At 39.6% G+C, this 12,076-nt stretch overlaps 1 protein-coding gene across 1 annotated transcript in view; it reads left to right on the top strand.

Annotated features, from left to right (window-relative positions):
* SFXN5 (sideroflexin 5) overlaps positions 1–12,076 on the top strand; it is a 141,214-nt gene that overhangs the window by 62,907 nt on the left and 66,231 nt on the right. The window contains exons 8-9 of the mRNA XM_072406670.1: positions 1,178–1,234; positions 2,508–2,573. Coding sequence (XP_072262771.1) covers positions 1,178–1,234; positions 2,508–2,573 — 123 coding nt within the window. The remainder of the gene's footprint in view (positions 1–1,177; positions 1,235–2,507; positions 2,574–12,076) is intronic.

Below are 12,076 nucleotides of genomic sequence, written 5' to 3' on the forward strand. Positions count from 1 at the left end.
CCGGTGACTCATCGGATGCAGAAGCAGGAAGAAGAAAGAAGATAGAGATCGCGGTGCTGGACGGCGCGGGATCCCGGCGGATCAGGTAAGCGCTTTATTTACTGACCTATTACTACACCTATACTATAGGTGTTCCAACCCCGAGTGTGACTCTGGGTTACCACTTTTAGCAACTTTTTTCTACCCCGAGTCACACTCCGAGTTACCGCTAGGGAGGTTAATACTTGGTTCTACTGGTCTCAATTCACCACTTCCGTGTTATACAGTCGCCACCTGGGCTCATTATGATCTGCTAAATCTGATGTAAAAACCTCTAACTGTACATCTAAATTCATGTAATACCTTTGTACAAGGCCAGATGCCCTTGTCCACTAATTGCCCTGCCCTCATTTCACACCCACCCCTTCCTTGCCTCTCTACCTCTTCTCATTCTATCTATCCAGGCCAGATAGGTAACTTATTTACCCTACGAGTTTGTGGCCATTGGTTCTCCTACATAGATTCTGGCACCGGCTATCACGGCTGATAATTGCACTCAAAAGGCACCCACATGAACCGCACTCTCCACTATTTGCTAGACCCACTGTAAGGCCTTGATAGTTTGTTAGTTTGCAATTTTATAACTTGTCTATGTAAGGTAACCATTGCACGCATGTTTTGCATGTTTTGCTGAGAATCTTATTGGCACTGTTATTGTTTTTGTGGCATGTTTTGTAGTCTTTATATGTTTTTACCTGTACATCTTTGTATATTCTTGGGTATTTCCTATTGTTTTCTTGTAACTGACTGATGTATCCTTATATGTTCATTCCTCTGTTTTACCCCTCTATCACTCTCCTTTCGCATGAAAAGAAAACTTCTAAATAATGTTTAAAAAAAAAAAAACTTTTTCTTGTTGGATGATTTTCACCTTTGCCAAAAGATGGAGAACCTGCAGCATTATGAGTAATTCTCAGAAGGATATATACCATGATAAAATATAGATGTTGGGGGTTATGGGTCCTCCAGGTACTATATGCTGGCTTTATGTTTTCTTGTTGTTTGTGGAAGATGTGGAAGATGTGTAGTGGAGAAATAAGTGGGACTGTTGTGTTTCTAATCCCTGTCTTTTGCCTCCTTCCAGGTTGTATGGTGCTTTCCCCTATTAACACGTTCTTCTCTTCTCTCCCTTTTACAGTGGCTGAATCAAAGTCACAATGCAGGTGTCAACTATGCAAATCGCAATGCTACCAAGGTGAGAATCCATAGGAGGGTTGCTCTGATTGTCTGTGACCATGAAGCCCAGGCCCCATGCTGCTAAACTAATTATATCCTGCAGGAAGGACTGAATGGTAGAAAGCTCCTTGTCCTGTGTACAAAGCAAACCCACACCCTGCTACTACACGTATTACCACTGACAAGCTTTCACTGTAAGAATCCTCCACACCAGACCTTTTATGAAAGCCCCCTTTTGATTTTCACCCAGAGAAGATTTATGTTTACAAAATTACATTTTTTGCCATTTTTCACTTATGAACCAGCCATCTTTCATCCTTATCCCATAATCCTACCAAACATTTTGCAACACATACAACCATATCATGGGCACATTTTGCTTAAAAGGGTCTCCTTCCTAGAATGCTGCTCACCAAACCATTCAGACCATATACAAGGCACCTCCGTATTGTAATATCTCTCCATAAAGTCCATAGATATGAGGTGATACTCTTAAGTGAGTGTCTGGAAACAGTTGTTAAAGTGGACAGTCAGTTTATACTCGCATTCAATTATTTATAGACCCCTTTAGATCTCATTACCTCCACAAACAGCAGGGCAGTGTTCATCCATATCATTTTCTAAATACAGATATCTTCATTTTTTTCTTTCCCAGAATCTGCCTTATAGAACTATTTGTACAGCCTGCCATTTATAGAGAAACCTCTCTTTTATAAGACATACTCCCCAGAATCTATCTTACCAAACCATTTGTACAGCCTGCCATTTACACAGAAATCTCTCCTTTGGAAGACCTATTTCCCAGAATCCTCCTCACTTAATCATTGATCCTGGTTTGCATTGCGTATCCAGCCCCTGCTTCACATATAGATATCCCTATCTAAAAGACCTTTTTTCCCAGAATTCTCTATCGCAAACCATTTACACTGGTGTGTACTGCTCTAAATACAGATATCCTCTTTTTTCCCCTAAATTCTCTCCACTAACGCACCAAGCAAATTGTCATCTTAATACAGCACATGTCCTTCAAACCCGTACATGTTTTTTGACTGTGGAATTTTCAGCGCCAGTAAAATTTATATATATTGCAAATTTAGAAAAGAAAATAATCTGAAAGGCAACCCTAAACATTTAAAAATGCATGTGTAATTCACCAAAAAAAGGTGAGCATTTGCAGATGACATCTAAAAATCAAAACTACAATCATGGCTACAAATCACACATACAGAATGTACATTATATATATATTAATGCCATTGTGTGACATCTAACTTTCTTTTTTGTCTTCACAGCCTTCTCCAACATCCAAGTTTATCCTGGGTTATTCTGGAGCTGTGATCAGTGCGGTCTCTATAGCGGTGAGTGCCAGATGATAAGTATTGTCTTTTAGGTATTTTTTTCAGGAGAGCTAGAGGTAGAGCTGCATATTGTGTGTGTGTTTCCTCATTTTAAATCTATTGTGGAGAACTGATCTAAAATTATGAAACTTTTGGAAATGCAGTGTTAAACCCTAACTCCTACACAGCAAAAGATGATATTTACTCTAGAAGGTTAGGTTAGAGATTTTGCCAGGCCTACTAATGATGAAAGGGTGAAAAGAGAAGAAGCTGCCGAGAAAGTGGAGGAGGAACTAGTTCTGGAATATGGAACCGAGATATTCCGTGGGTTTATTCTGCAGGCTGTGTCCCTTTTTTTTTTGTTGCACCTGACTCTTCCATGTAGGAAACAGAAACAACCTAAGCAGCATTGTCCTGCAATTTTATAGAGCAAAGCAGTAACCAGTCAAACAAACATGGCATCTGCTTTTCCACACCACTATCATGTCAGTTCCTAACTAAGAGAGGCTTCCTAATGGGTTCTCAAAACACAGCACAGTGCCTTTTTAGTGTTCTATCAGCAGTCCCCCTTTCGCCCATCAGCAGGTTCCCAGGATGAGAGGAAACCATGAGCATCAGTCAGCTTTCTAATGAGTTAGAGCTGGAAGCTTTATCCCACCAAAATCTCTGCAAAGCTTCCAGGTCCAGGATCCAGAACAGAACTTGTTGGGATCTTAAGAAAACAAATCCTGAAGCCCATTAGGTTTACATCCATTTTAATACAATGTACTAGTATTCATTTTGCTCTGTGACTCAACATAATAACTACCAGAGCTGCTACAGTATAATTCTCAAGTGCAAAGTGAACTATAGCAGATAAACAATTTGTAGCTTGTCCTTTACTTGTTTGTTTTAATCTGCAAACTATGCAACTACAGCATCTACTGATCTTATTTTCATATGCTATACACACAATATAAGTAGTAATGAAACCTCACTGTAATAATCAGTTATCCATGTCAATCCACCAATATAGAAATATTTTTCATAATTATATCCCAAAACACTTAATTTACGGTCCGTAAGCATCTCACTTTGTCCCTCTGAGCCAGAATTTCCTATGGAGTAGCACAAAACTATATTTCCCATGATTCTGTATGCTTTAGCTAAAAATGCTTGCATGGCCTATATCTTTGCTGTCATTCAGTTCCCTAGCAGTGAAGTTAAGTATTGGCATGCAAGGATGGCTATGCTAAGCCTCTTGAGGACCTGACAAGGCAACGGATCTACCCTACAGCCAGGGATGCAAGACTTTAAATCTTACATACCTGAACTTTCTGAAATTAAAAAAAAGACAGCAAAAGTATTTCAGGTATGTGGCTTTGGTTTTTTATACATTTATTTTTTCTTAATGAGGATTTAGGAAAATTTAAACCTCCTCACATAACCTCTGGGTATATGGTTCTTTACCCACAGGTTTCCCCTTCTTTTGAAGAAGCCATATGCCGTACATTAACAAAAAACATTTCTTCATTTCTTGATGATGGTATCTTTGTACTGGTTATCGTCACTACAAAAGCTGCTGTTGACGTTAACAAGACGTTAACAATTAGGGCGGGATTATCATTAGAGGTGGATGTGGAGGCCTTTTTTATAATTTTTTTTTTTTTTGTAAATGGTGGGCTAAAGAGAGTAGTGCTAGTCAGCGAGATAAATAAATGCATGTCAGAATGTACTGGAGAAGCGAACACAAACATTGGCTCATTAAGCAAGAAATCAATATGGTCCTTGGCCATTCTCCAGCATCTAAGCAAATTAAGAAATAATTATTACTAATTGGAAAGTTATTGCAGGCTAATTGGACTTGGCTCTGACTGGTTTGTGTGGTAATAACTTGGTATCTGGTACTAAGAAATGAGCAAACCAAGGGTTTAGAGGTCAGACAACCCTAGTCACGTGACCACACCCAGGTCAAGTTCACCGTGACCTTTCTAATTTAGTTTGTTCCATTGATTGAAAAATGAAGTTGACATAAAATATGGCAGCATGTCCATCTCTGGTGTCATGGCTACAGTTATCAACTTATCACTTGATAAATGCAAAGTGTTTATGAGCCACATTGGCTTAACTTCCCATGTAGAGGACTTAAAGATATTCGGTGTTCAAACCAGAATTTTTTAAGCCGGGTGGGAAGAAGTTGTAGGTTTCACTAACTCCCAAAAAACAGCTGGGTGGTTACTGAAAAGTGCTGGGTGGTGCACCCGGCTAAAAGGGGCCGGAGAGAACACTAGATATTCATTGCTTGGCTCGAGAAGCAGCAACTTCGGACTAGGTCCCCATACCATATGCTCCTACTTTTTGGTAATAAAAAATAAACCTGCTTTTCTTACCTGTCCCTGTATTGTTGCACGGCGCCTTCATCTTCTTCCTGAAGACAATCTTGGGCCACCTTGATTGGCTGGTACAGAATGACATAATACATGTGCAGGTGTGGTGGAGTTCATTGCCAGGTGACCTGGCAACCAAAACTGAGTTGCGCATGCTCAGCTCCGCTTTTTTTACAGATGCCCCGAGCAATCTGGCAGGTAGGAGGGATTATTACAGATGAGACATCGCCTATCCCTCTTTACAATAATAACCCTCCTGTTTGCCATTTTAAAAACTGGAACCAAAATTCCACTTAAAACACCTTTAGGCAGAATTGAGTGGATATTTTGAAATGAATTGAGACTCTTAGCAGTCCAGCACTATTCAACACCTACCAGACTGTCCTACACTTGTCACTAACTTTATAAACTCAGGTATATGTATTCTATGGCTGGCATAGTGGCAGAGTAAATCCTTTCCATACTTTAACAAGATTTTTGATTTGTTTCAGTATTGTGTCCTTTGTTTCTCTCTGATAATTCCTGACAAAGGGAGATTAGTGAGCCTAATTTAAATAAAATCATTTACCTGATTGTGCTTTTGAACAAACTATAATGAGTTGAAGAATCATTAAGATTTCCAAATGTCATGTTCCAAATATCAAAAAATACCCCAAAAACTTGACTGACATGAATTGAACTATCCCCAGAGGGCCAGCCCTTACATTAAAAGTTGGACAGTGAAAAAAACTTGTATTGGTATTGCCCATGGTCTCCCTGCATCTGATCTTTTCTCAATACATACTATGCCATGGTTTGCTTTGTGTCCCTGTGTGAAAGCACCACCTTCATGCTTCCTTACATCTGAACTTCCAGCAAGAAGAACGTTGAGCAACATAGTACTGACATAACCAAACCTGGCACCAAATATCTAGCAAGAAGAAATAGCAGTGCCATAGATCTCACACAGAATAACATATATTATTCTGCACTGGAGTGTCTAGGCACACTAACATACCTGGAAGTTCACTGTTATCTTTTATAGAGGGAAAATAACAAAATTTGTTTCAGTTTCAGGGTACTTCTAATGTACTTTTACTTAACTTTTCCACCCCTTACTTTCTAACAGTAAATCCAAAAGTTAACCTTCAGGAACAAAAAAAAAAGTTTAATTTTAATATATTCCTCTACAAACCCAGACATTATCTTTGCTGCAATGACATATTCACTGTGCTGCATATAGCTTGTTCAGGGGTTGAAGAAGGGACTGAGGAACTTCATTTAGTACAGGCTGTGTGCAAAAGACCATGGGAGGCGGATACAAGACCAATCATCCAGCACAAGGAGAGAGAGAAGCACAGACTGGTCTTGATTACAGGAAGTGCTGCACAGAGACAGACCAGGCCTTATGTCTTGCTGTATTACTGTGTAAATCTGGATGTAATACAGGAAGGACAACAAGATTTGAGTAGAATTACACATTTTTTTGTTTGAAACAGAACTAAAATTTCACTTTTAAGAATCCACAGTCAGGTAGGTCATTATTGCAGAAAGAGACAGGTGATGTCTGTTCTGCGATAATCCCTCCAAACTGATTGTTCAGGATATCTGTTTGTAGCTGGGATACCCGGCATTCCTGGCTTCCCCTGCACATGCTGGGATTGTATTTACGTCATCCTGCGTGGCCAACCAAGATTGCTGAAGATTGACTGCATGAAAAGAAGAAAGATAGAGGCGTCCTGATAAGGAATGGGCACAGGTGAGTATTGTGGGTTTAGTTCCACTTTAAAGCTTAAAAACCTTGTTGTGTAGACCTAAAACAAAAGAAAAATTAAACTATGCATTACCTTAATGGTCATCTCCACTCATAAAGGATGTTTTAGTTAAGCAGAGTTGCAGCTAAGTTAATTGTCATACTGAAACATTATGATTTTTTTTTTAATATCAAAGGCAAAATACATAGGGTGTAAAATGCATTTCAGTGCCAGATTATTTACAGCATTTTTGCATTCCTATTCTGTTATCTGTATGGGTGCACCTGAAATCCAAGGCCTTTAGCCTGAGATCATGGATGCCATAATATGATTTGCTTTTGGAAGTTTTAATCAACTTGTTTTCATTTTGTTGTGTTTATTACTTGATTATACAGCATAGTGGGAGTCACTAGTTAAAGAAAGCTAAAAATATGTTGTCAAACAGCCCACCAGCTTCATCAAAATAACTTTCACCTCCCACAAGATGAAAATCTTTACTATCTTGCTTGTCAGAACACAGCAAAACATCCAAAGTAAAAGCCAGTTTACAATGCAAGGAAGCTAGTACACATACCTCCAATCACAACCATTCCAGGTAAATTGTTCAAGAAGTCTGAGATGGGCTAAATAGAATGTGGGAGGTGGAGCCGGGCCAACAGGTACTCAGGCAGCCAGCTAGGCCGTTCCAGAATGAAGGGGCTAAAAGGGGGCAGGATCTATCCTAAATTTCTGCTGATAAAATCGTTCACCTCAAAGTGAAGTTCCTGTTCATCTCGGGATGAGCGGTGGGGGCTTTAGCCATTCCTTTTTGCAGTGTTCTGCCAAGCCCCTTTTTAGCTGGGCGCACCACCTGGTACTTTTCAGTGCCCCCCAGCTGTTTTTGGGTTGTTGCTGATGAGTTGGGTCACATTGCAGTGGCTGGCACCCACCTACAATCTCTTCCTATCCAGCTTTAAAAAATTTTAGAGTTGAACAATGCTTTTGGATGCTAAAGAACCTTGTCCGTAGTTCTGGTGGGAGGTGTATCATTTTTTTTGGTCTGACTGTCACTGTATAGGGAGATTATTATTATTATTATTTTTATTAAACAGGATTTATATAGCACCAACATATTAGGCAGCGCCGTACATTAAATAGGTGTTGCAAATTAGAGATTTAGCTTCATTTCCTTTCTTCCCAGAAGAGCAAGTGAAGAGGAATCTCCCCACAGCAACATGAAAATGAAAGCTTGACAGTTACTAATCCTTCCCTATCCAATCTAAAACAAGTTTTGCACACTCCTGGGGTGTAAATGATTTGCCCCCACCACATGATGTGCTTTCTCTCTCTGGCTCTTACAGCACTGCAGGAAGAACTAATTGGTGGGTAAAACGATCTGATGCAGTGGGGGGGGACAGGTAATCACCACATCTAAAAATGAATAACTTAAGTGGCAGACGATCCTATTACGGGAACGTTCATATTTACAAGTGATGATTCTGCAACTGACAGGGTCACTTTAAAGTGGAAAGATAAAATGATAGCTCATATACAGGTCATCATTGCCTCCAGCAGCCACAGAGCTAATGATCTCCAATTTATGCAACAAAGTAGTGACTGCTTAGGTGAATGTAGTGGAATCTTACAGATTAGTTAATTATCACACTGTTGTTTATAGATTCATCTTATTTATCAGATCATGTGACAAGCAAAGTTTCATTCATCTGCACATGATTGAAGTTAGAAACTTGATTGTCAATAGTTAGAAGTTGATTGTCAATTAAAAATTAATCATTCTTCTACATATTGCAAGCGATTCCTTGAAATCTATTCATTAAATCTCAATCAAAATGCAGATCGGTTGCTATATTTACACAAAATCAATCGGTTAATAAAGAACATAATGCGAGCATGGTCCGGACCCTAAAATTGATTGTGGAGTCCAAAATAAAAAAATTGACGCTTTTTAACTTTTTTGCACTAGCTATGAATCCTTTTTCGTGGGTTGAATTTGGAAATTCAGAACAATATTAAGAAATAATCGAACAGTCGAAAGTGAATCTTGACATTGATGGCAGTTCGTCAGAAGATTCTCCTAATTCCATTTAATTTTTCCTGCCCCTGCCTGAATGACTGGGGGGTGTACAGCCGTGAAAAAGAATCCCCCTACCCCCTTCATCAGTGATCAGGAGCTAGGACATTATACACGCCAGTAATCAAAGACCTCTTCTAAGCATGGATCCCTGCCAGAGGTCAGTGCCGTTGGACACGGATTCCGTGGGAATACAAATAATTAATGGCAAAAGGTTAACTAGATTTTTAGTTAATCACTACAAATATTATCTCTTTACCAGGACAAGAGAGAGTTTAAATTCCGGGGAGCTTGACCCGCCCGGCTGATTGGTCCTGACCCCTTTGCTTCCCATTGGCAGTGCCTGGCTGGCCTCTCCTGCATGTTTTGCTGAGGCACAGCGGGCAGCGATGGCGGAGGGGTCCTATTTAATTAATAGCAGTTCTGTGCAGACCACTGGGGGTGATAGCACTTGTTTTCAGATCATCTCGCCCTAATAGGCTCTCACTGGGAGGGGATTTACAGCTAATTGACAGCAGCGATCAGTTAATGAAGTCTTTGGCCTTACAAGGCAGGGGGAGATCAGACAAAGAAGAGCTTATTTAGTTAAAGAATGACCTGTCGTACCATCGCTGGGAAGTGACACAGTTAGGAGCACAAAGCCAACGGCTTATTGCCGCCCCATGCCGGGACTTTCAGCCGCAGCCCAGCTAAAGACAAAAAAATCAGCTGCCAACAAAGGAAAGACGTTTTGGGGAATTTTTATAATTTTTTTGACATTTTCGCCTATTTGGACATTATATTCTCGCCATAAGTAAAATCGCATACGTATATTAAGTTGCAACATAAAAACAATTTTGCTATATTTTGGATGGTAATTCGCTTCACCTTAAAAGCCAAGCCACATGAGTGCTTAATCGCTGCTCCAAATCGCTTCACAGGGACTTGTTGCAAGTGATTTAATTTCTCTTCAGTAGTAATTTGCAGCTAAGCCCATAGAGGTAAATACATTTGTAGCTGGCAAGGAAATCTCTCTTCATCAGCGATTTGTTGCTAAGCCCATAAAGGTGAATTAAGAGTTGATGCTGTCCGTCCTATCACTGAAGCCTAATCACTGAGCCACAAATCAATAAAAAAAAATGAGTGAATTAGTGACCCCATAGTAAAAAGCGGTTGCTGCAAATAAATTCTCCATGTGACATGGTCCTTAAAGTTTATCTAATACCATTTTTGATTTAAAAGAATTCACTAGGCAAAAGTCTCGCCATGGTATTTCTGATCGATATCATTATCAACATTTAAATGGATCCTTTCCCATAGATTGCAAATATTCAATGCCCCTTTCTCTTGTTCGATATACAATCTGTATTATGATCAATTACACCATTATATCTTATCAAAAGTGGAAAAAGCAATTTATGTTCAATGTAATTTCCTTTTTAATAATCACATATTGATGTAAATATCAACCATGACTCAAATTTTCATAAAATCAACATTTTTTTATCACATTTTTGCCTAATATCAGTGGATTAAGAAAAAATATTTTTTTAAATGACTCCTAAATGACTCTTTTCATAGGGTATGGCAAGTTTCTTAAGCTTAAAAGCGGTACTAAACCCACTGTACTCATCTGTCTGTTTCTTCTCAGGGTGCCATATCTTCTTCTTTTCTTCCTGAATACAGTATTATTTTTTGTTGGCTGGGCTGGGATGATGTAACTCCCACACATGCGTGCAAATGTGCATTTATTCCCAGCGCAGCTCTTTTTTGACATGCTTTTTTGACAGTTTATTATTGCAGAAGGAACATTGCCTGCCTTTGGGTACTTTTTCCAAAAGTGGAATTTTAGTTCCGCTGTAAGCATAGGGTCAAATATTCATACAAATAGTTGCTTTTTTCATCGTTCAAACAGGCTTTCTTTTTTCTTAAGGCAACCATGTCCCTAAAGACTCTTCACTTTAGAGAGAGGCCAGTTTCCATTCTCAGTCGGCATCACATACAGTGCAACACTGTAGACAAGGACAGTAAGGGGCCATTTACAACCAGAAATGTTGGTGAGCAGAGAGAGGCAAGGGGAATGAGCAATAAGGTAAGTATTTCTACTATCAAACCAATTTTAACCCCCTGCACCCAAACTAGCCAAACTTGACTTTTGCAGAGCTGAGGGACTCCACTACATGGGTACATGACCTCCAATACTATCCAAACAAAATGAAGTAACAACCCCTGCACCAAAACATGTTATACAGGCATGGTCAACCATTGTCACCATCCGATAACTCATGCATTTAGACATTGAGGTGGCCGCAGAAAATCAGCAGCAAGACAAAGGATAAGAAAAAAGAGTTTACTTCGACTAATGTACAGTGTGAGTGTAGCTCTGTGTTCTCAGGGTTTTGAACACCTCAAGCACCTGTACATGTCCATCATGAAGATGCCCCCTCCTCTCCTATCTTATCATTATCGGCCTCCCAAGTGTTTATTTTTCATTTCTTCACAGACTCCCCTTTAATCCTTTAATAAGACGCTCCGATAACACCAGCACACTGCCTCCATTAATGCACGGATATAGGGTTGTTTTAGGAACAATTAGGATGGTAATTCGATATAATCAGTGCCTCTTTTTGCCTGTCTGTGGAGGTCACCTCTCAGCTGCCAATCACATCCTTAATGTGATAAAGAGGTCTTATTACACGACAGTACAATAAACCTAATCCTGCTCATATACCAGGAGGGGAGTCCCCAACACGTCATTGTGGTTTGTCTTTGTAGGCTTTTAATCTTTTTTGTGGTCATTTTTATAACATCTGCTTCTCAAACAGCAGTACCTGTTGAGCTGGTAGTTCTTTCTATGACAGCAAATCTGGCTATTTTGGGGTCCATTCACACCAGTTTTATTTGTGTTACAGTACAAAATGGCAGCATTCTTTTGGCATATGAACATTTTAGTTATCATTATGACCTATGAAGGCTTTTCCCATTCACCCTACTTAGTTTGCTTCCATACTAGGCTTAAGCTACATACATGACTAGTGTTTCTTTACCAGGGTTCCTAGGGGTTCCTTGAGCCATGAGCAATATGTACTTCTCAGGTCAGTTACCCCTGACATCAATGATCTTTTTTGGCTATCCTAATGGTTGATGCTCTTCCCACTGTTCAGCAATGTAAAATGATTCCTCCAACTGATCACCACACTAATGCACTGTGAGCTGTGGATATAGTAATTTTAGCAGGGGTTCCCTGAAGACCTGAAATGTATTTCAAAAATTCCCCAATGTTAAAAAGGTTAAGAAAGTGTGGGCTAGATTATTTTTGCCGATCACGAATGGTTGTGATCATTTTAGGAGATAATCTAGCATGTGTACAGTGCT

Source organism: Pyxicephalus adspersus, chromosome 3, assembly GCF_032062135.1.
Source record: "Pyxicephalus adspersus chromosome 3, UCB_Pads_2.0, whole genome shotgun sequence".
In the NCBI taxonomy this organism is placed as follows: domain Eukaryota; kingdom Metazoa; phylum Chordata; class Amphibia; order Anura; family Pyxicephalidae; genus Pyxicephalus; species Pyxicephalus adspersus.